This window comes from Myotis davidii, unplaced genomic scaffold, assembly GCF_000327345.1.
Source record: "Myotis davidii unplaced genomic scaffold, ASM32734v1 scaffold167, whole genome shotgun sequence".
In the NCBI taxonomy this organism is placed as follows: Eukaryota; Metazoa; Chordata; class Mammalia; order Chiroptera; family Vespertilionidae; genus Myotis; species Myotis davidii.
The window spans coordinates 3,105,492-3,130,932 of NW_006300048.1; the positions used below are offsets into that span (position 1 = coordinate 3,105,492).

A 25,441-nucleotide genomic window follows, 5' to 3' on the forward strand; every position below is an offset into this window, starting at 1 on the left:
ATCTTTCTTCTATCATTGACAGTCCCTCTAGGTTGTGGGCTGCTTGCCTGTGTTCCTGAGAAGCATCTACGGTACCAGTCTATAGAGTGTGTTTTCTTTAGTGAATTACCGGTATGTTTACCGGTAATAAACTTGCACTGTTTTATGTATATGTTTGATTACATACAGCCTTGTGACAGTTTTCCTGCATGTCATAAGCATTTGAATATAAATTAAAATGTTAAAATCAAATCTGATATTGTTTTACCTTTTATTTGGTGTGTGGAAGGTGTGTGGAAGAGGGGGTAGTCTCATACGGCGAGTATATAACAAACTCTGTATTTTGAGTGGAAATGTTAGGGGGTCGTCTTATACGCCCAGTCGTCTTATACGCCGGCAAATACGGTAGTTTCTCTGCTCTCATACTCGTGGTGAAAGAATGGAAATACAGTTTTCCTTGGCACTTTAGATTAGGTCTCTTTTTAACTGTCTATAAAATATTGTCTTACAGGAAAATGGCTAATGGACAGGACCGGGTAGTTGCTCTAGTGGACATGGACTGTTTTTTTGTTCAAGTGGAGCAGCGGCAAAATCCTCACTTGAGGAATAAACCTTGTGCAGTCGTGCAGTACAAATCATGGAAGGGTGGTGGGTATGCATCATAGTTATTGTAACTGTCAACTACTGTTCTAATCTGTAAGAATGCAATGCATGGCCCTATGCTAGGCATTTTTGAGATGTCTGAACTGCTGTGTTTGAAATGAAATAGTGGCATCTGTGGCCAAAAAGTTTCTACTATTATATGTATAGCCTATTCATGATAAATCTTAATTATTTGTGCCTGTGTCAGGTAATATTTTTCTGTCCCTTTCTTTTGGTAACCTTAGAATAATTGCAGTGAGTTATGAAGCTCGTGCATTTGGAGTCACCAGAAACATGTGGGCAGATGATGCTAAGAAGTTATGCCCAGATCTTCTTCTGGCACAAGTTCGTGAGTCTCGTGGGAAAGCCAACCTCACCAAGTAAGAAGGAAAGATGATTTGAGGGGAATGGAAGGGTTGGAAATATTATTCCATGAGGCTAGGAACTGATTTTTCAAATTTGTTTTGTGTAAATAACATCTGAAAAAGTTATCTTTGGTCAGCCAACTTTTCTATGATACTGTTTCAGGAACAGTTCAGTCATTATAACCTATAATAATTACTGCCTTGACATCCTTCCAGTTTCTTATTTAAAAATGGGTTGTTATACTTAAAACTTAATATCAAATTATATCTTCTCAGGCCAAGTCTGAAGTGTTTGATGTAATTAAATTGACTGTGAAACTAAGAGTTTACCAGAGAAGACTTAGTCAAACTGACATTCTAGTGCAGTGGTTCTCAACCTGTGGGTCGCAACCTTTTTGGCGGTCGAACGACCCTTTCACAGGGCTCGCCTAAGACCATCCTGCATATCAGATATTTACATTATGATTCATAACAGTAGCAACATTACAGTTATTAAGTAGCAATGAAAATAATTTTATGATTGGGGTCACAACATGAGGGACTGTATTTAAAGGGCCAGAAGGTTGAGAACCACTGTTCTAGTGCAATATCTAGAATTATTTGCCAGAATGAAACGGTTTCAAAGGAGATTACCTTCTCTGTTTTTGAATTGAGTTGTCTCTTTCCAAATTTTAGAAGGTTTGGAATGGGAGACATATATAAGCATAGCCAAGTTAGAGGTAGGTATAAGCCCAAGCCATTATAATAATCCTAATAGTATGCATTGAGCTTATGTCATATGCCAAGCACCAGGTTAAGCCCTTCCCCAACAATTTTTTTGTTAAAAACGTTTATTTTTCAGACTAATTTTTTTATTTTGGTTCTATATAGTATTTTTGATGCTGGTTATGAAAACAGTTTGTAACTCGTCTTCCTATAAACCATATTTTTTTACCATATTTTCTTAGTATACTCGTCGACGACTGAAAAAGAACATTTTGTGAAAACGAGTATACACGTTTCTGCCGGGGAAGGGGTTAAGCTCTCCATAGGCAATGTCTCTTAAATCTCACATTGCTATGTGGTATGTTTTAGTAGTACTCTCCCCCCATACACACACCCTCCCACACACAGACAAGGAAAGAAGTTTAGAGACATTCAATAAGTTCCTACAGCTAAAAAGTAGAAGACTGAATTTTTTTCTCTTTCCAGTATCCACATTCTCACACTACATTATACTGTGTGGTGTGATGTGTAGGGATCATGCTATGACTTGGGACTTGAGATATTCCTGAATTCACCTGTGAATTGGAAGTCTAAAGGTAGAGTGTCATAGCCAACCACATATTGAAGTTATCACCAGAAAAGATAGATTTGACCGAGCTTAATACTTTAATCATAAATTAAAATTAATTTAGCTAGTGGACATAATGTAATTTCCCAGAAATATAGTTGACTTCAGAGTGTGATTTTAAAAAGTCACATGCCACCAACTTTATTTTTTTTAAAATATATTTTATTGACTTTTTACAGAGAGGAAGGGAGAGAGATAGAGAGTTAGAAACATCGATAGAGAGAAACATCGATCAGCTGCCTCCTGCACATCTCCACTGGGGATATGCCCGCAACCCAGGTACATGCCCTTGACCGGAATTGAACCTGGGACCCCTCAGTCCGCAGGCCGACGCTCTATCCACTGAGCCAAACCAGTTTTGGCCATGCCACCAACTTTAAACTTTTTGAAAGGCAGTTTTAGAAAATTCAGGAGAGAATTTATAGGCCAGAGAATTATTAAGACTTGATCATTTAAAATTGTTATTTTAATAATTGACCTGAGATACAAGATTATAAAAATTAAAATATGATTTGCAGAAATGTATATACACTAAGTTTATTAAATATTCTTAAAAATACTTTGGAGTAATTTGCTTAAGAGGCTGTGAAGGAACACTAACTACTGCAATAGAGTATCCTTTCTTTGCTCTGCCCTGGCCACGTAGCTCAGTTGGTTAGATGATCATCCCAATACACCAAGGCTGCAGGCTCAATCTCTGGTCAGGGCACATATAAGAATCAACCAATGAATGCATAAATAAATGGAACAGCAAATCAATGTTTCTCTCTCAAATCAATCAATAAATGTTTAAATTCTTTCAATTGTCCTTTCCTTGCTCTGTTTGTGGGTGAGTGTACTGTGTGCGCTCTCTCTCTCTCTCTTTAATATGTTTTTATTGATTTCAGAGAGGAAGGGAGAGGGAGAGAGAGATAGAAACATCAACAATGAGAGAGAATCACTGATTGGCTGCCTCCTGCATGCCCCCTACTAAGGATTGAGCCCACAACACAGGCATATACCCTTGCCCAGAATCAAACCCTGGACACTTCAGTCAGTAGGCAGATGCTCTATCCACTGAGCAAAACCAGCTAGGGCCTCTCTCTTTTGATATATTTTTATTGATTTCAGAAAGGAAGGGAGAGGAAGAGAGAGATAGAAACATCAATGATGAGAGAATCATTGATTGGCTGCCTCCTGCACGCCCCCTACTGGGGATCCAGCCCACAACCTGGGCAGGTGCCCTGAACTATGGCCTCTTGATTCATAGGTTGACATGGAGCTCTTTTTTATTTGAAGTCTGACTATCCTCTCTCCAGCCCAAATAATGACTGAAAGAAAAAAAGCTGTCTTTCTCTAATTCTTTCATTTGAGAATGTTTTAGAACAATAATTATACCAGTTTTGATAGATGTTTTGGTGAAGTGCAAATGTTTTCATTTTTATGATAAATAAAATAGGTTCAACGGGAACAAAGAACTTATTTAAACTCCATAGCAAGTCCAAAGCAAAGAAAACATCCACATATTGCCTAGAAAACTAGCTACATTAGCCAGAAAAGCTGCTTGTTAGGATTTGAATAGACGTATATGGTGAGATTTGTATCCCCTAACAGAGGGTGTCTGCCTGCCCAGACACATTACCACATTCTAGGAGCTTATCTTCAACTTGATAATTTGAATGTTAGTATATTCAGAAGTGCTTGGACTTTATTGGTTGTGTGTGTGTGTGTGTGTGTGTGTGTGTGTAGCAATAACCAGCTCACATGTTAATCAAACAAATATAAAATCCACACGTCACTTTGCTAGTTTATAAATAAAAATACCAGCCTGAGAAAGACAAGATACTTGGGTTCACTAATCAGTGTAGTGTTCCCTATAAGTTACCTCTTATTTGAAGACAAAGGTCAAAGCAGAATACTATGTGGGTGTATTTCATATAGAATACTATATGAAAATAACAAAAGGAATAGTAGATGATCATAGTAAAATATTTTCTAGTTAAACTAGTTTGAAGCATTGCTTTTCTCTTTAGAGAGATACTTGTCACACAGATATGTTCATGGTCTAGACCAGTGGTTCTCAACCTTCTGGCCCTTTAAATACAGTTCCTTATGTTGTGACCCAACCATAAAATTATTTTCGTTGCTACTTCATAACTGTAATGTTGCTACTGTTATGAATCGTCATGTAAATATCTGATATGCAGGATGGTCTTAGGCGACCCCTGTGAAAGGGTCGTTCGACTGCCAAAGGGGTCGCGACCCACAGATTGAGAACTGCTGGTCTAGAAGCTTTCTACCTTGGTGTGCTGGAGTTGCACTACAAATGTCTGCCTTCATGGTTCTTTTTCCTTGCTTTTGTTATTGACCATCTTCTGACTTATCAATTGGGTTACTATCTAGTCTCTGACAAGCCAGTCTTCTCGTTAAGGAGTTTTTACCCTGATTATGTATATTATTATTCTATTATGAGGGAGGTATGTGGCCCACAGTCTCAATGTTGCCTCCATTTAGTGCCTACATGTATAATCATACTTTTTAGGTACCGGGAAGCCAGTGTGGAAGTGATGGAGGTAATGTCTCATTTTGCTGTGATTGAACGTGCCAGCATTGATGAAGCTTATGTAGACCTGACCAGTGCTGTACAAGAGAGACTGCAAAAGCTACAAGGTCAGCCTATCTCAGCAGACTTGTTGCCAACCACCTACATTGAAGGATTGCCCCAAGGCTCTACAACAGCAGAAGGGACAATCCAGAAAGGTACTTCATAGCATCATTTGCTTCTGCTTCCTGCCTTTGGAACCTGCTTTGCTTGGTCACACTGATACTTCTTGGATTGATTGAAAGGAAACTTAAACTACAACCTGAATGAATCACAAGGACTCACATAGAAGGATATGCAAATTCTCTTATCTTTCCAGGTATATGGATGTTTAAAAGCGTGGACTCTGTATGAAATCAAGTTTCTCTTCAGATATGAGAGTTACCCATAGAAGTTACCCATAGAGTTACCCATAGAAGTCTGACTGAGCACTTTCATCATTTTGAAAGTTAATTTATATTATTGTAACTTGGTTTCTTTATCAAAAGAAGGGTGAATTTATTTTTAAGGGAGACCCCAAGTACCGGGAGTTGAATCACTCAAAATTTCTAATCAGTTCATAGCACACTGTCAATGAGCTATGCAAAGGCCTCTCTCATTTAATTTTACTTCTTTTTCCCTTCATTGTGATTTCTCCCACTCCCTCCTGACCTCATATATCCTTTTGCACCTACCAATATATTGGTATTTGGCATATCTTCTTAAGTATGTATATGTCTTTATAATTATACAATGTTGCTTTGTGTATGTGCTTTTTACATTTTTGCTTTTTAATTAGAGTATTATATTTATAGAGCTCATTCTTTTTCTTAATTTTCTCTCAAAATTAAGAAAATAGTTGATTTTATAGCTCTGTCTGTATAGCTGTGTGTTTTTAGAGAGAAAGGAAGGGAGAGGGATAGAGAGATAGAAACATTGATGAGAGAGAAGCATCATTGGCTGCCTCCTGCACACCCCCTTCTGGGGATCTAGCCTGTAACCCGGCTTTACCTACCCGGCAAAAACTTATAATTTGCATGAAATACTTTAAAAAGAAAATGTACTTGCTGGTTAAAAATATTTTCTTAGACTAGAATAAAATTAGGGCAATAAAATATTTGCTTTCGTGGTAATATTAGATTATGGTGGTTCTAAATACCAGACCTAAGAGAATCTGGGTCTTACATTTTTAATCAAATATTATGAAAAGAGAAATCTGTGGGATTTCCCAGAGAAAATAATTCTTTCTGTATCTAGAAGCTTTTAATCAGGGTGTTCAGACATTTTTCATAGACATTTTCTAGTACTATTGATCAAGGCTATATTCAAAACGGTGTATCTATTCTCCCCTTCATTTGTAACATGTACTTTTAAAACTATTATTTTGTAACATTGTTCTTATTCAGAAGAGCTCTTTCACTAAAAAAAAAACACACAAAAAAAACACCACTTTAAATATTGGACATTAGTCAAAAGAAACTGTCTGGATACAAATGTGTAGCAAATTAACTTCTTGGGGGTAAAAATAAGGCAATTTGTTATTACTTGTAGAAATAATATAGATTTCTCCAGGAAAACCTCCAAGAGAGTTTAGCTTATTTCTAGTTACAGTGGTTAATTTGCCAAAGGGTTTCATGTTTTAAAATAAGATACGCCTTTAACATGTTGTGCTGAAGGGTAGTAGAACTATCTAGGGAAGCCTGTGGGAATAACCATTGAGAAATCACTTTATTCTCTGATCCTGATATAGGAGAGTTTATCAAGCTGGAGTCTGCAGATCCTTTAGTTCTATAGGGGAAATAGAGTGTACAATAAAAATGTGCTGCTTCAAAGAGGCAAAGTTGTGGTACATAACCATTTGACGATGAAACATGTCATGATTTCTTTTTTGTTTGTTTGTTAATCCTCACCCAAGGATATTTTTCCATTGATTTTTAGAGAGAGTGGAAGGGAAAGGGAGAAACAGAGAGAAACATGATGTGAGAGAAAGACAGCAATTGGTTGCCTCCCACACATACCTAGATCAGGGCCAGGGATCAACTGAGGTACATGCCCTTGACAGGAATCGAACCTAGGACCCTTCAGTCTGTGGACACACTATCCACTGAGCCAAACCGGCTAGGGCATGATTTCTTTATTATTCTAGGACCAAAGTCAGAAATGTAATGATCATAATAAGGAAGGTTGTCTTGGTCTTAACTTTGTGTATCACGTTCTTTTAAAAAATATGTTTTTTACTTCAGAGAGAAGAACGGGGAGGAAGAAAGAGATAGAAATGTCAATGATGAGAGAGAATCATTGATCTGCTGCCTCCTGCACATTGCCTACTGGGGCATGTGCTCTAACAGGGAATCCAACTGTGACCTCCTGGTTGATAGGTCGATGCTCAATCACTGAACCATACCAGCCAGGGTGTGTGTATCACATTTTATTGTGTAGCTTATTTAAGTAAACATTTGAAATTTCTTTTATAATGCTTTAGTCATTGGTTCTTTGTTTTATTTTTTTGTTTTATTTTGAGGGCTGCATACTCTTTTGAAAATCTGTTGAAAGCTATGCACCCTTGCTTGTCTCAGAAAAACAAATATACACATAAGACAATTTAGTGTGCAGTTTTCAGGAGATTCACAGATCCACTGAAACCCACACACCTCAGAATAAGAACTTTTACTATAAATTACATTGGTTTTTGGCTAATACTCATTGAGCAGCTCTCTGGATGATGATGGAACATACCTTTGCTGGTGGTCAAATATTCACTCAAATGGACATGCTCCTTTTTTTTCTAGACTTATCTTTCTTATCTATATACATTTTTATTTAAAATGCTAGTTGCCTAGCCAGCGTGGTTCAGTGGTTGAATGTCAACCTATGAACCAGGAGGTCATGGTTCAATTCCTGGTTAGGGCACATGCCGGGGTTGCAGGCTCAGTCCCTATTGTGGGGTGTGCAGGAAGCAGCCGATCAATGATTCTCTCACATCACTGATGTTTCTGTCTCTCTCTCTCTCTCCCTCTCCCTTTCTCTCTGAAATAAAAAATATATATGTTTTTTTAAAAATGACAGTGTTTATAAAGAAGTCTGAGGTATCTGTTGCTTTAATGTGGCCAGTTTAAATATTAAGCTTTCAGATTCAGTGATATATTATTTATAGAGTTCAGAATATTGCAATGTCTAGTGAATGGTTTATGATTGCATGTCATATTCTTGAGTCTTCATCTGATATGTACAACAAAAAACTGATAACAGAAATTAGCTGATCTAAGTACATATAACCTTTACCATTCTGATTCTTAATGGGTTCAAAGTTGGCAGTCCTGCTAACCATGCTGCATTTGCAACTTGGTATTTTCTGTTTCCGAAACAGTTATGTGTGTGTGTGTGTGGAAAGTTTAAGTAGTAGGATTACTTAAAAATAGTACTGAAGAATTGCCAGAGTAAAAAATTTCTCTTTAGGGCCATTTTGTAACTAGTTTGTGTTCACTAAGTAACTCATTTGTTCTTTCCTCCTGTGCTTGCTCTTAATTCATTTCTTTCTTTTTAAAAAAAATATATATTTTTATTGATTTTAGAGAGGAAGGGAGAGGGATAGAGAGATAGAAACATCAATGATGAGAGAGAATCATTGATCGGCTGCCTGCTGCACGCCCCCCACAGGGAATCAAGCCCTCAACTCTGGGCATGTGCCCTTGGCCAGAATAGAACCTGCGGCCCTTCAGTCCGCAGGCTGATGCTCTTATGCACTGAGCCAAACTGGCCAGGGCCACATATTAAATAGCTTCTGAATGCATATGACATGAAACAGTGATGTATTAATTTCTTTTTTTCTAAACACATATTAAATAGCTTCTGAATGCATATGACATGAAACTGATGTATTAATATAAACTATCATAAATAAACTGTCAAAGGTAAAAGTTTTAGAAGTTAAGAGTCCTTGCTCACTTTGAAGAAGTAAGCTGCCATGTTATGAGAGGGCCTTTGACGAAGACCCCATGGCTAGATTCTGATTGCTGCCCTCTGCTGACAGCCAGCAAGAAAACAGGGGCCTTGATCCTACAAGCTGCAAAATGATAAATTTTGGCAACAACCTGATGGAGCTTGGAAAGCACTAATCAGCTTTCCAAGGGATTTATTTCTCTTTTGTAGTTATGGTCCCTGGAGTTGTGGAGTCTAGCTAGAGGTTTATCAGTCTAAGCCCGAAGTTTTGGCACAAGTCAGCAATGCTCACTCTTATGCCTGTTCTATTCAACATTGTACTGGAAGTACAAGATGGTCCATTCAGGACAGAAGAGGAAATAGAAGGAAAAAGTAAACTTTCTTTGCAGGTGACATTACCATGCTTGTAGAAAAACCCTAAAAAGTCTACCACCACCAAAAAACACCACCACCACAAAAATAAAATAAAATAAGTGAGATTAGAAAGGTTACAGGGGAAAGGTCAATCTAAAAATCAATTGCATTTCTATATACTAAAATTTTAAAATGAGAAATTGAGATTTTCAAAGCAATATTATTGGCAATAGCATTAAAATCATGAAATTATCAGAGAATGTTAATAATACATGTGGAAAACTAGGTCAGCAAAAACATCACTGAACCCGGCTAGCGTGACTCAGTGGTTGAGCGTCAACCTATGAACCAGGAAGTCACGGTTCGATTCCCAGTCAGGGCACACGCCCGGGTTGCTGGCTCCATTCCTACTCGGGTGTGTGTAGGAAGCAGCCAGTCAGTGACTCTCTCTCATCATTGATGTTTCCATCTCTCTCCCTCTCCCTTCCTCTCTGAACTCAATAAAAAAATTTTTCAAAAAAGAAAAGGAGTCCAGAAATCCCCACAATTTCAGTAAGTTATCTTGTTTCACAAAGCTATTACTAAATACTAATAAATGGTTGGATGTTATACTTAGTGTTCTATGGGGTGCAGTATACAATCATTTTATAGACAATAAAACCAAAGCTTAGAGAGTTATGTAACTTGCTCAAAGTCACATCATAAGTTGTGAAGCCAATATTTGAATCGGTCCTGACTGTGGAATGTGTTCTTTTAACAATTATGCTAGACTTGTTGCATATAAGAGCTAAAGGACTTTCGTGGGACACCCTAAAGTTAGCTAGAATAGTTGAAGAGGATCTCATGATAGATAAGACTTGAGATAAGCCCTGAAGTACAGATAAGATTTATTTAAGCAAAGGGGAGAACAGAACAGAGTTAAGGAGTAAGAGTAGGGAGATAGAATATAATGTCTTGAGGTAGAAACATGGCATGTTCAGGAAATTTAAGGATATAACAAATTTGGGATTAGTGGAAGATAAATTTAAAGGGCAGTGGGCCTGCCGAAACTAGTTTGGCTCAGTGGATAGAGCGTTGGACTGCGGACTGAAAGGTCCCAGGTTCGATTCCGGTCAAGGGCATGTACCAGGGTTGCGGGCACATCTCCAATAGGAGATGTGCAGGAGGCAGTTGATTGATGTTTCTCTCTCATCGATGTTTCTAACTCTCTATCTCTCTCCCTTTCTCTCTGTAAAAAATCAATAAAATATATTTTTTTAAAAAATAAAGGGCAGTGGGCCCTAGACAGTTTGGCTCAGTGGATAGAACATTGGCCTGTGGACTGAAGGTTCCGCGTTTGGTTCCTGTCAAGGGCACATGCCCAGGTTGCGGGCCTGATCCCCAGTGGGGGGTGTGCAGGAGGCAGCTGATCAATGATTCTCATCATTGATGTTTCCATCTCTCCCTTCCTCTCTGAAATAATAAACATATATTTAAAAATAAATAAATAAAAAGGCAGATGGGCCCTGCTGGTGTTGCTCAGTGGGTAAAGTGTTCGCCTGTGCACCAAAGGGTCTTGGGTTCAATTCCCAGTCAAGGGCATATACCTGGGTTGCAGGTTCCATCCCCAGCCCTGGGTAGGATGCATGGGGGAGGCAACCAATCAATATCTCTCTCAAATCAATGTTTCCCCTCCCCCCCCTCCTCCCCATCCCCTACTATCCTCCCTTCCACTCTCTCTAAACACCAATGGAAAAAGTATTCCCAGGTGAGTAACAAACAAAAAAAAGAAAAGAAAAAGGCAGACAGTTGTCAGTGCCAATTTATAGAGTTGATTATTTTGTAAGTGTGAAAGTCAATGACAATTTTGAATAGGCATTTAAGATTGATAACATTGGTATTTGAGAATGTTTAATTTGTGGAGACTGTGTAGAAGGCATGAATAAAGAAAACCTGAATAAAATAGGATGGGTTAAGATGGATATGTGAAATATTTTGAAGTGGGCTTTCACTAAATAACTAAATAATGAGGAATAAAAGAAAAAAACAAAATTATTTGTTTTTTAAACTTTCATTAGAAATTGATCTCTCTTGTAAGTACCAGTCTTCTAAAACGGCTGCCATTTCTGTGAAAACCTACATGTATCTAAAGTACCTGAAATTGAAGCATTTCTGCATTAGATAACACAAATAAAATTCTGATTTAAAAAAATTTCTAAATGTGACCTCTCAACTTTTTCAGAGGAGATGCGAAAACAAGGCTTATCGCAATGGCTTGATTCCCTTCAGTTTGATAACACCCCCTCTCCAGACCTACAGCTCACCGTGGGAGCAGTGATTGTGGAGGAAATGAGAGCAGCCATCGAGAGGCAGACTGGGTTTCAGTGTTCAGCTGGGATCTCACACAATAAGGTGAAGGCTAATGGCGGATTTCAAAGAGAAACATAGATCCTGTCCTTAATACAGCACGGATAGAGATGAGTGGGGCATTGAAATCATTACATATATACTTTGCAGCGGGTTTCTGTTTGTTTATTTATTAAAATATTTTTATTGATGTCAGAGAAGAAGGAAGAGGAAGAGAGATAGAGAACCATCAATGATGAAAGAGAATCATTGATCAGCTGCCTCCTGCCACCCCCTACTGGGGATCGAGCTGGCAACCTGGGCATGTGCCCTGACTGGGAATCAAACCAGACACTCAAACCACTGAGCCTGGCTGGGTTTCTATTTAAAATTCATGTTGAGGACTAAATAAAAGCCTAAGTAATTCTTTAACATGAGAATCAATATTGAACATGTACTTTCTTAAGAGCCCTGGCTGGTTTGGCTCAGTGGATAGAGCATTGGCCTGAGGACTGAAGGGTCCCAGGTTCAGTTCCAGACAAGGGCACATGCCCGGGTTGGGGCCTCCATCCCCAGTGGGTGGCATGCAGGAGGCAGCTGATCAGTGGGTCTATCTTATCATTGATGTTTCTCTCTCTCTCTCCCTCTCCCTTCCTCTCTGAAATCAATAAAAAATAATTTAAAATAATTTAAAAAAGAAGCAAGCTGAAAAATTTGCAGAAAATGCTTATTTATATAGTTGCATCCAAAGTATTTCCTTAATGACTGAACTATCTAGAAAGTAGGAGGCTAGTCTTTGAATCTATTTTCTTTTTATTTCCAGAATATTCCAGTATTATCTGATTTCTTTCAAGTTTCTTTTTTTTAGATTTTTAAATTGATTTTTAGAGAGAGAGGAAGGGAGAGAGAAAGAGAAACATCAAGGTGAGACCAGAACATTGATGGGCTGCCTTCTGTACACCCCCTACTGGGAATCGAGACCAAAATCTGGGCATGTGCCCTGGCAGAATTGAACCGGCAACCTTTCAGTGTATGACTGACACCAGCCAACTGAGCCACACTGGCCAGGGCTTATTACAGTATCTCATTTCTTATGTGGAGTGACCTAGGTGTTTTATGCTTTGCCTATTCCCCCATTCCTAATAAGAGAAATGAAAGAGTAAAGTTTTATTAATTTGAACACTATTTTGATTTATGGGATATGGGCACTTTTAATCCAGGGGCAGAGTAACTGGTTTTCTGATTAAAGTTCAGTGAGGGCCTGGGGTGTTCTTCCCCTTCTGACTAGGCTCAATAATTGGGCAGTGGCTGAGTATTGGTTACTACCTTCTCCCCCCTCACTCCGATAAGAGGGAAGTTGACAAACTACCCAGAAGAATTTGGGTGTTTTTGTTTTGTTTGTTTTTCTGCTTGGGTGGAAGAAAAGAAAAGTCCCAATGTAATAATTTAAACCAGACTAAGTATTGCCCAGTAAAAGTTCCAGAGAATCCCTCCAATAAACTTAAAGAATCGTTTTATACTTTCCCCAGCAATTTAAGTTGTGATATGGTACCCCTGAAGTACCTTATTCTTTGAAAGAGTTCTCAAGGATTTAAATTTGTTTCATTTTGAAGTTCTGTGCATAGTATAAAATGTTTACTGTTGGAGGATGATTCTGAGCCCAATCATTATGAGAGATACTAAATTAGGGCAATATGTATTAAATCCAGGACTATGGACTAACCATTAATCAAGAAATGTAGCCGAAACCGGTTTGGCTCAGTGGATAGAGCGTCGGCCTGCGGACTGAAAGGTCCCAGGTTCGATTCCGGTCAAGGGCATGTACCTGGGTTGCGGGCACGTCCCCTGTGGGAGATGTGCAGGAGGCAGCGGATCGATGTTTCTCTCTCATCGATGTTTCTAGCTCTCTATCTCTTCCCTTCCTCTCTGTAAAAAAATCAATAAAATATATTAAAAGAAAAAGAGAAATGTAAATAGCCTGGCGTGTAGCTCAGCGGTTGAGCATTAACCCAGGAACCAAGCCAGAGGCTGCTGGTTCAATCCCCTGTGGGGCCTTGCAGGAGGCAGCTGATTGATGATGCTTCTCTCTCATTGATGTTTCTATCTCTCTATCCCTCTCCCTTCCTCTCTCTCTAAAACATATTTTTTAAAAAAATGTAAATAAATGGGTAAAACAAATTTGTTTCAGCGTTTTCATATGAACACGTTAAGAAATGCATCATAAGTTTCTTCTGCAGTTTCTCTGCTTTTTACCCTCTTGAAGTGGGAGACGGGGGTGGAAAATTACTAAAGGAAAACCGATAATGGAAGATCTGGAAAGAACTATGTGGATAATGATGGTGGGTCATGTTTTCCACTAAGGGTGTTGTGCCCAACCAGTGTTTAGAGAGGTTGAGTTTCTGGTTTTGTTTTTAATGTGGACACCATTAGTTACAGCCCTTAGCTGTGCCTGCATGTGTATGTGTATGTTAATATTCACCAGTTTTCTGTGAGGGTGTTGACAGCAATGAGGTTTTTACACTTTCCATCCTCCAGGTTCTGGCAAAACTGGCCTGTGGACTACACAAGCCCAACCGCCAGACCCTGGTCTCACATGGGTCAGTCCCACAACTCTTCAGCCACATGCCTATTAACAAAATGTAAGTATTTGGGGAGCGCCTTAAATTTCACTCAGAGATATCTGAAGGCATTCCTCTGGTTGTAGTTTCTTCTGTTCCTTAAGGATTGGAACCATGGGAAATAGGTACTAAGGAGGGAGATAACAAAATTTTGAGAAACACACAGACTTTTTTCCTTAACAAAATCAATTCTGGATTATCTGTGGAAGATACTAAATACTGAATTTTCAAAAATGAACTGATTTTTAGATGTATGTTTAACTTCCCTCTAGACTTTTTATTCAAATCTGTTACTAAATAACAAAATAAATAGGAGTTCTACTTCTTCTAATATCATATCAAGGTATTCAGGGCTACTGAATTGCTCCCAAACTGAGGCATGAAAGAATCCAAACAAAGTGAATATCTAGGTCAGTGATGGCGAACCTATGACACGTGTGTCAGAGGTGACACGCGAACTCATTTTTTTGGTTGATTTTTCTTTGTTAAATGGCATTTAAAGATATAAAATAAATATCAAAAATATAAATCTTTGTTTTACTATGGTTGCAAATATCAAAAAATTTCTAAATGTGACACAGCGCCAGAGTTAAGTTAGGGTTTTTCAAAATGCTGACATGCCAAGCTCAAAAGGTTCATCTTCACTGATCTAGGTTTTGCCTGCCAATTGTGTGTCCTTTACAAGGGCTTATAATATTGTTGAAGGGACAAGATAGGACAGGTCAAAGCAACTGTGAGAGTGTTATCATGAGAGTGTATGTGATTGCTAAATGAATTGTACAGGGAGTTACCAAAGTTCATAGAAGAGTAGTTTCAAAAGGATTTATGAAAGAGGCATGGGATTTGGCATAATTTGGAGAGTCAGATGAGAATAGAAGAGCAATAGTGATTTGGACAACATTTGAACACAAAGAGGGAAAAAGTATGAGGTATTTTTTAGTGAACTGGGACATAAACTAGTTTAGCTGGATAATATTAAGGAGGAGAAGTGATGGAAACAGGACTGAAAAGGTCAGTTGAGAACAGATTATAGGAAGCCTCTAAGGCCAGGCTGATGATTTTTTACTTTATTCTTAAGTATAAAAGCTTTTAGCTATGGATTTGTTTGGGGGCTGCATTTAGTAAGGTCTAGACCTATCTTTAGGTTAATTTTAATCCCAAAATGGGACAGTAGATTCTATACAATTGAAAGTTTGCTATATGATTGCCTTAATGACGAATTAATGACTTTGCCCTTTTATTTTTGCTATTGTTAATCTTCCCAGGTCCTAACTCCCAGAATATCTGAATTCCCAGAATCATCTAGTCTTATACTAGATATCAATATTCTACAGGACCTGTATATGCTCTTATTTTCCCTGAAACTTCTGGAGAGCTACTTACACAAGCAAAATGTCTTTGCTGCTAAATAGATATTTAGGATGTGACCTATAAATCTTTGTCTTTTTTGTTAGTCGTAGTCTTGGAGGGAAACTCGGGGCCTCTGTCATTGAAATCCTGGGGATAGAATACATGGGTGAACTGACCCAGTTCACTGAATCCCAGCTCCAGAGTCATTTTGGAGAGAAGAATGGGTAAGTGATTCCTAATACTTTTCAATCATAACTCTTATTATGAGAATACTAAGTTCAAATAGAGACCAAAGAATTTAGTAGTCTAGGTCTACCTTTAGGTTAGCATTTGCTCCTTGTGGTAATTTTATTGGTCATTTTGCTTCAAAATATTAGATAACTATGAAAAAAATTAGATAACTATGGCCTTGTCAGTCTAGAGTAGTTTTTTCATGTACCTAAATAGGTTGATGGGAACTGTTACTTTGAAGCTTAGATATATACAAGTACATCATCTATGTAAGCTAAGATGCTGATATTCACTTAAAATCCTTGTATTTAGGCTTAGTAAGTACCAAAAAACTTGGGGATATAAATCAGTGGCTTGCTTGGCACTTTTCCAAAAATACAAATAATGACTTGGTTTTGAAAAGCGTAACCAGCATTCCTCTCCTTGGCAATATATTGCACTGGAGTTCATTGAAAAGGGCAGGGATTCTGTTAGAGGTAAGGTATACTTAATTTTGGACAAACGTTTCCTTTTTCATGAAGGTGATAAAAGGATAGTATAATATAGGTATTTTGTTTTGTTTTAATAAGAATAATCATTTGTTTTCACCTTAAACTTTTTGGCTGGTTTTATTAGATCTTGGCTATATGCCATGTGCCGTGGGATCGAACATGATCCGGTTAAACCCAGGCAAATACCCAAAACCATTGGCTGCAGCAAGAACTTCCCAGGAAAGACGGCTCTGGCTACTCGGGAACAGGTCAGCAGGCTTTTTTTTTTTCCTTTGTGGGTGCCAGAACCAACGGTCACCAGCTGCCCATATACCAGCACATTATGCTTCCAAAATCTTGATGTCAGTTCCACATGTAGAGCAATCAAGCTGCCCAACGTGTGCTGCTCATGACAGCACCCCCTTTAGGCTGGTCTTCTTGGCAGAACATTGCCTCTCTCACGGGGTTAGGTTTGGGTACTGCAGAAGTTTAACAAGTTAGATGGAAACTTGATGCTGTAAAGTATGAAGTAAATAGAGTTCTTTTGTGTGTATTGAAAATTGACTAGTTTTAATGTGATTTATTATTTTTTCATTGTTTTCCTCCTGAAAAGAAATAAAATAGTAGGTGAAAACTTGGGAGGCCTAGGATATTGTGTCTTAAGTTTGTGTCTTTTTTTTTTTTTCCTCTTTCTTCTCAGAGCTGGAACATGCCTGAAATTCACTTCATGGCATGCCAGCAGGAAAAGAAAATGAAAAATTATAACTAGGGCAGGTCAGAGTACTGAACATTTCTATGACTGTTGGTCCCTTGGTTATAGGGAAAACTTTCTTGTACACTTACGTTTGGGGGAGAGCTTAACAAATCTACCATCTAGTTCTACAATAAACTACAATTTTAAAATGAAAGATTAAAATATCAATACTTTTTTTAGGTACAATGGTGGCTTTTGCAGTTAGCCCAGGAACTAGAAGAGAGACTAACAAAGGACCGAAATGATGTAAGATTTTCTTTCTTTATTCCTTGGGTGAGCTTTGGGATTTAACATACCAGTTTAAATATCTTACCTTTTGGAGTAGAAACAAAGATACAAAAATATACCAACTAAGAACTTTTAAGGAATCTTTTACCTGCTTCCATAAAAGTCAACATGATCTTCAAAAGCCTGGATCTGTAAACATAAGACCTGATATTCCTGTCTCCCTCATTACCATTTGCCTCTAACTTTTGTGAGTATGTCCTTTTTTTGTTAACTTTCAAAAAATGTATTGATTTTTAGAGAGGAGGGGGGAGGGAGAAACACTGATTTATTGTTCCTCTTATTTATGCATTCATCGGTTGTTTCATGTATGTGCCCTGACGGGATCGAACCCATAACCTTGCTGTATATCGGGATGATGCTCTAACTAACCGAGCTACCCAACCAGGGCTTTGTGTATTTCTTTATCTGACTACTTCTGAAGCCCTGAATATACAGTGGATCTTTATCAGAGTACAGAGCCATTAAGCAGGACATTTAGAGATTGGACTGTAAATTATTGGACTTAAACATAGTCCAATAATTTACAAAGAAGTACTAACAAAGAAGTACTGACAATTGCCCTGGCTGGGTGATTTGGTTGTTTGGAGTGTTGTCATGAACACCAAAAGGTTGTGGGTTCAGTTCCTGTTCAGGGCACATACCTAGGTTTCAGGTTCAATCTCTGGCCGGGGTGTGTATGCGAGGCAGCAGATCAATGTTTCTCTCTCTCCCTTCCTCTTTAAAATCAACAAAAACAGTTTTAGCTCTGGCCATTTTGGGTCAGTGGTTAGAGCATCAGCCCACAGACTTAAGGGTCTTGAATTCAATTCCCAGTCAAAGGCATATACCTTAGTTGCAGGCATATACCTTAGTTGCAGGTTCAATCCCTGGCCACCTGGTTGGAGCGCAAGCAGGAGGCAACCAACCAATCAGTGTGTCTCTCATGTTGATGTTTCTCTCATCTCTCGCTTTTCCCACCCCCTCCCTTCCATTCTCTCTAAAATTCAGTGGAAATAATATACTCATTCCTTGGGTGAGGACTTTAAGAAAACCGTTTTAGAGACAGTGTTAAGTCAAAGACCTGACATCTGATGATTTGTTTTTCTATCTACTCTCCTAAAAAAACCAAAACCAGCTTTATTGATGTATATTTTACATACCATAAAATTCACTTGTTTAAAAAAATTCACCCATTTACAGTGTACAGTTCAGTGGTTTTAGTATTTTCCAGTTGTTCAACTATTCCACAATCAATTCAAGAACATTTTCATCACCCAAAAAAAATCCTATACCTATTAGCAGGTATTCCCCCAGCCCTAGGCAATCACTAAGTTTCTGTCTCTATAGACTTACCATTCTGGTCATTTCATATAAATGAAATAATATAGTATGTGACCTTTTGTGAGTGGTTTGAAATCTTTAAGTTAAAATAATATTTTTAAGGTTCACCCACATTGTAGCATGTATCATTATTTTATTCCGTTTTATAAATGAATATTCTATTGTATAGATATTACATTTTGTTTACCCATTCATCAGTGAGTGGATATTTGAGTTGTTTCTACTTTTTGGCTATTATGAATAATAGTGTTGCTAAGAGCATTTATTTACAGATTTTTATATAGACATCTGGTTTTCATTTCTCTTGCTCCTATATAATTAATACCGAGAATTCCTGGGTCACATGGTAACTCTGTTTAGCATTTTGAAGCTGTTGCTGCACTCTTTTACATCCCCAGCAATGTAAGAGAGTCCTAATTTCTCTATATCCTTGTTATTGTCTTTTTATTTTATTTTATTTTTTTAGCCCTACTAGTGGGTATAAAGTTTGTGGTTTTCACTTGAAAACCTTATTGTCCATTTTCTTATCCTTTGGGGAGAAATGTCTGGTGAGGTCCTTTACCCATTTTTTAAATAGGTTATCTATTGCATTTTAGGAGTTACTTTTATATTCTGAGTATAAATCTCGTCAGATATATAACTTACAAATTTTTCTCTCCCATTCTCTGGGTATTCTTTTCATTTTCCTGATGGTATTGTTTGATAGGCCTTTCCCTTTTGAAACTTCTGGGAGTTTCAAAATGTATACATGTCAACTGTATACAGTCAGGAACTATCCAAAACTACCTGTATGCCCCCTTTGAGCTGAATGTTGGGGAATGTTTGTTCTTTGCAGTTAATAAAGAGGGGTATGATCCTAGTTTATTGTTGTGAGACTATTTGACTTTGCCCACTAGGTGTCGCCTCGTTCTCATCTCTACTAGTTTAAGTCTCTGGGACTTTTCTTCCCACTTTGCAGTGCAACTCAATAGGTAGGGATGCCTGTAAATTAATCTGTCTTTAAGCTTAAAAGGACTTTATCCCCAAAGAATTCTGGACATAGAAGATCATATCTTTTTCTTTAAAATATTCTAGCCCTAGGTCAGTGGATAGAAGGTTGGCCTGCAGAGTGAAGGGTCCCGGGTTCTGGTCAAGGGCACATGCCTGAGTTTCGGGCTCGATCCCCAGTGGGGGGTGTGCAGGAGGCAGCTGATCAATTATTCTCTCTCATCACTGATGTTTCTATCTCTCTCTGTCCCTCTATGAAATCAATAAAAATATATTCTAAAAATAAAATAAAATATTCTAGTGGTTTCCCTTCACACTTAAGTCTCGTGTGGATTTATTTCATTTTATAATGACCGATATGATTTGGTCTCTGGTTACGTCTCTAACCTCATCTCCTATCCTTTCCTCCTTACTCACTCTGCTCTAGTTTCCGCTCCACTGGCTTCCTTCCCTTTTATTTAACACAACAAGCAAATTCTCACCTTAGCACTTTTGTACTTTCTTGAGCCTGCAGAAGCTTTGCTTATATTCTTAAAATTTGCTTCCACAGTTTATTTAGGTCTCTGCTTAAATCTCACCTTCTCGAAGAGGCCTTCTCAGCTACCCTCTTACATCAGCAGCCTCCAGCACTCTCTGCCTTACTATGCTTTTTTTGATAGCCCTTTGTAGTCACTTTTATTACAGGTCTACTTGTTTAGTATTTGTAGCTCCTACTACAACATAAGAGCCATGAGGGCTGCCCAGCTGATGTGGCTCAGTCAGTGCTTGAGTGTCAACCTATGCACCAGAAGGTCACCAGTTTAATTCCTAGTCAGGGCACAAGCTCTGGTTGCAGGCTCAACTCCCAGTGGGGGATGTGCAGGAGGCAGCTGATCGATGTTGATGTTTCTCTCTCATCATCATCAATGTATCTCTCTCTCTCTCTCTCCCTCCTCTCTTTCTCTACAAAAAAAGAAAAAAAGAAAAAAAATCCATGAGGAGAAGGACTTTTGTTCTACCCTATTATCTCTGCCTATATGAAGTAGGCATTCAGCTATACTTGAATGGTTTAGTCAACAGACTCCTTTTATAATTGCCAATGTGTATTCTTTAAAGATATACAAATCTGTAGGACTTGTATTTCAAAGTATACAAAAATACAAAATTCTATTTTTACTCCCAAATAGTTGCTACTCTTGGCTTGTTTGCCTTACAGGTATTCCTTCTCAGTAACATCTTTGAATTTTGAGGGGGTCCCAGTAATAGACGTTTTACCTTCTTATATTTCGGCCACTTGACCTTTGTTTCTTAGTTTGCTTTGCAGCAGGAGCATTCAGATGCTTAGACTTCACTAGAAAAATGAACCAATGATCTTGCTGTCTGGAGGCAGGCTCACTACACTGTACCTTCTAGTGATGGGCTGTAAGAAGGGGGTGCTAGTGAAAACTTCTCTCTTATTAAGCATCAGAGCAGATTAAAGAACAAATCCACTACTCCATCTTGACATCCTAGCTTGGATCTTCCATTCAAGACAGTTACTTATAAGAGTTCTTCCTTCAGCCACAAGATAGAATATAGTACTACAGGTATTTGTTATCATCTTCCTGCATAGACACCATAAAAAGAACAATCAGGAGAGTCCATTTTATTTATTCTCTCCTCTTCGCATCACCTGTCAAAATTTCCTAGATATCCTAATAATCATCCAAATTGTATCATCTTTAATTTCTTCTTATCCACCAAAATAGCACAATTTTTTTTTTAATTTCAAATTAAACTTGACTATTTCCAAACCATTCTGTCACCCTGGTTCTTTTATTGTTCTCTCACACAGTTCAGTATACAGAATCCAGATGCTCACGGTAACTTTAGTTCTGGTCTCAATCCTTTTATACCCACAGAATGACCGGGTAGCCACCCAGTTGGCTGTGAGCATTCGTGTACAAGGAGACAAACGTCTCAGCAGTCTGCGCCGCTGCTGTGCCCTTACCCGCTACGATGCTCACAAGATGAGCCACGACGCATTTGCTGCCATCAGGAACTGTAATACTTCAGGAATCCAAACCGAATGGTGAGTTTCTTTCTAGCTCATTTTTTCAGAAGAGACTTATACCCTGTCTTGCTCTAAAATTAGTGGGTAATATAAACTTTCCAGCCGGGGTCGTTGTGACTCTGGCTAGCAGGACCTATTACCGAGAGCAATAGTCATGCACAAAGGAGAGAAACACAGTAGAAACACCAGCAAAAAGACAGCTCAGCCGCAACTTCTTTGCCTACACTTGGTGCAATCCAATTCCCAGGGGTAGGTGTGAGAGACAGAGTGAGTCAATACTATCCTTACCTGTATCATTTGCAATAGTCAGGGGAATGACCAGTTGCACTTGGGAGTACAGAATTAACGTTTCAAGAACACAGCACACTTGGGAACTTCTTTCTCAACTACTTGATTTTTCTATCTTAAAAGCATCTTCCTTGATAATGAAACCCACGCTCATTGATAATCTCTATCTAGCATCCAAACTAAGTTACAAGCTCCATGGTACAATACCAAATGTCATATTAAATAAACTATAGTCAGTCATGAAAAATAACCAAATATATGATCGGATGGTGTTCATTTACTATCCAGATACTATTTTCAATGTTGGAATCCTTTAACTATTTAACAGCCTATTACATTTTTTAAAAAGTATTCCAGTCTGGCTGGTGTGGCTCTGTGGTTGAGAGTCAACTTATGAACCAGGAGGTTACTGTTTGATTCGTGGTCCCAGTCAGGGCACATGCCAGGATTGTGGGCTCAGTCCTCAGTAGGGGGCACGCAGGAGGCAGCTGATCAATGGTTCTCTCTCATCACTGATGTTTCCATCTTTCTCTCCCTCTCCATTCCTCTCTGAAATCAATAAAAATATAAAAGAAATATAAAGAAAGAAAGCCTGTTAGTGTTAGTATCAGGTGGTGCCCTTTTAAAAACAAAATGGGTGAGAGGTTTTTTTAAAAAGTTTTTCCTGTCTAAATTTTCTGAAGCTCTTTGTTACCCCAAGTAAAGTTTCTTGCCCTATCCCTGAATTACAGCAGCTCTGCAGTAGTATCGTATGAAAACAGTAATATGTAGCTGTCAGGGGATCCAACTTACACATATGTGACTGGTTCACCAAGTCAGCAGTTCTCAAGATGTAGTCCTAGATCAGCAACATCAGCATCATCTAGGAACTTGTTAGAAAGGCAAATTCTCTGTCTATCCCAGGTCTATTGTATCTACATTAATCTGATACACCCTAAAGTTTGAGAATCAATGCAGTAATAATTACCTCTTGTGGCAGAATCAGAATCCCAGTCACTTATAATTCAAATCTGTGACCTCGTGCTAATCTTGTTGTTTTTTTTTTCTTTCCATACAGGTCCCCTCCCCTCACAATGCTTTTCCTTTGTGCTACCAAATTCTCTACCTCTGCCCCTTCATCTTGCACAGACATCACCGTCTTCTTGAGTAACGACTCAAGTCCTCTGCCGAAGGTACCAATTACCAGCCCAGAAAGTAAGACCCAGGGAAGTGGCCCTATGGTGACAGCCACTAAGAAAGCAACCAATCCTTTGGAATCCTTTTTCCAAAAAGCCGCAGAAAAGCAGAAAGTCAAAGAAGCTTCACTTTCATCTCCCACTGCCACTACCCAGGCCCTCAAAAACAACTCACCACGCAAGCTCTCATTACCTTTCCAGACCAGCCATACTACAGGAATCGAGCCCTTCTTTAAGCAGAAAAGTCTGCTTCTGAAGCAGAAACAGCTTAATAATCCTTCCATCTCCTTCCCTCCACAAAATCCACAGCCTAGTCCTAAAAAGTTAAACAATGTTCCAGCAGAATGTCCAGATTCTGCCCCCGTCTGTGAGGAGGTTTTGAAGCTAGAATCCTGTAAAGCGACTCCTGCAGAGATGAATTTGGCCCAGAACAGCCCCAGTGGGCTTGCTCCTCTAACTCCCCAGTCTGCTCTGGAGGGGGCTCAGAAGACAACCACTGTCCCGAGTCTTCTGGCTGCTGAGGATCAAGTGTCCTGTGAGAAGTGTGGTGGTCTGGTACCTGTGTGGGAGATGCCGGAACATATGGACTACCATTTTGCACTGGAGTTGCAGAAATCCTTTTTGCAGCCCCACTCCTCAAACCCCCAGGTTGTTCCTGCCAGTTCTCCTCAAGGCAAAAGAAATCCCAAAAGTCCTTTGGCCTCCAGTAATAAACGCCCTAGGCCTGAGGGCATGCAGACATTGGAATCGTTTTTTAAGCCATTAACACACTAGTGCTGCCCTCAGGCTTGCTACAAGGTTTTAATATTTTATTTATAACCTGGGAAATGGAAATATGTTCACTTTTCAAGGAAATTCATAACTTTATAAAAAATTTTGTAAGAAAAATAATGCACTTAAATGCTGAGTTAAGGCTCCCATCTCTTCGCCGGCATGGATCCTGATTTCATTGCTGACAGAGATGTAAAAATTCATCTTCCAGAGATACAACTGCTTTCAGTTTTTAATTGCTAAGTGTTTAGGGAGGCAGTCATATAGGTAAAAATGTGTGGACCTGGAGCCTCAGAGATCTGGTTCCAAACCTGGTTCTGCCTCCTAAGTATATGGCGCTGAGCAAGTCACCTTCCTCACCTTTCCTCACCCTGAGAGAATGAGCAAAATAAAATAATGCCTTACAGGTCACTGAAGATTAAAGTACTGTAGCACAGAAAAGGAACGGAGTAAAAAAAAGTTTTTTAGAAAATTTCCCCTTATCTCTGTGACAGGGGTCACTCAGTAAATACTGAGTTTCATACAAGCAAACTGTATGATAAACAGTTTTAGCCACTGGCCCTTCTACCTCTTGCATCATGTCCTAACGTACAAGACTGTTACTGCACCACTTCAGGAACTCTGTTTAATCATGACTTGGATAAGTCATGATCAGAACTAGATCAGCTCTAGACCTTTGCTACTCTGAATGTGCTTTTCAGGAGCAGCAGCTTCATCAGGGGACTTTTAAAAAAGTAATGTATATATTTATTGATTTCAGAGAGGAAGAGAGAAGGAGAGAAGAAACATCAATGATGAGAGAGAATCCTTGATCAGCTGCCTCCTGCACACCCCCTACTGGGGATCGAGCCTGCAACCCAGGCATGTGCCCTTGGCCGGAATCGAACCTGGGACCCTTCAGTCCGCAGGCTGACGCTCTATCCACTGAGCCAAGTCAGCTAGGGCAGGGGACTTGTTAAAATCATCTCAGCCTCACCCCACCTCAACTGAATCAGAATCTGTATATTAACAAGATTCCTCAGGCTGTATCTTAAAGTTTGAGAAGTACTGATCTAGAAGATACCAACAACCAGCCAGGTTTGTAGAGAGCATTTACTTAAATTCTAAAGTACAAATTTAAGGGGTAATATTTGGGCCTTCAGGGTCACTGGTGTGTTCATCTCTTTCCTAATAAAATGACTATTTAGCTTAAGGGTTTTCAATTATTGTAGCTTTTTTGCACTTGTCCATGTTTATAGTACTGTATTCTTAGCTCTGTTCTTATATGTGGAAAGTCAGCTTTTCTGATATGGGGGAACCTTGAATAAAACTGAAGATGAAGGGTAGTGAAGACATTGGGGGGGGGAGGGCGGTGGATGGGAGATATCTGTAATACTATCAACAATAAAAAATATATAAAAACTGAAGAATTGCGTTTGGTGGTGGGGGTAGTAGAGAAGTAGGGAGAATGGTGTACATATCCCCCCTCCCACACATACACTCAAACCAACTGCTTTTTAATCTTATAAACTGGGGATCTGTATTTACTTTGAAGATGGGGGGAAATATTTGAAAACCACTAGGTCTAACAGAAAATTTATTCCTCCAAAAATAGTTTCCTTTTTTTATTGCAGTTAAATATCTAATAAAAGATAGTATTCACTGTGTGCATGGTCCTTTC

The 25,441-nt window shown here is 38.8% G+C and overlaps 1 protein-coding gene across 3 annotated transcripts in view; it reads left to right on the plus strand.

Annotated features, from left to right (window-relative positions):
• POLH (polymerase (DNA directed), eta) overlaps positions 1-24,232 on the plus strand; it is a 27,319-nt gene extending 3,087 nt beyond the window's left edge. Inside the window, exons 2-11 of one of the 3 annotated variants that reach the window (XM_006776386.2) lie at positions 491-631; positions 867-1,001; positions 4,841-5,058; positions 11,394-11,563; positions 14,033-14,136; positions 15,570-15,689; positions 16,312-16,435; positions 17,101-17,166; positions 21,396-21,565; positions 22,893-24,232. In XM_006776386.2, coding sequence (XP_006776449.1) covers positions 495-631; positions 867-1,001; positions 4,841-5,058; positions 11,394-11,563; positions 14,033-14,136; positions 15,570-15,689; positions 16,312-16,435; positions 17,101-17,166; positions 21,396-21,565; positions 22,893-23,784 — 2,136 coding nt within the window. In that variant the 5' untranslated portion in view covers positions 491-494 and the 3' untranslated portion in view covers positions 23,785-24,232. Of the gene's footprint in view, positions 1-490; positions 632-866; positions 1,002-4,840; positions 5,059-11,393; positions 11,564-14,032; positions 14,137-15,569; positions 15,690-16,311; positions 16,436-17,100; positions 17,167-21,395; positions 21,566-22,892 lie in introns of those variants that run through there. The other 2 variants (XM_015572174.1, XM_015572175.1) reach the window with 2 other exon arrangements.
• The last annotated feature ends 1,209 nt before the right edge of the window (positions 24,233-25,441 follow it).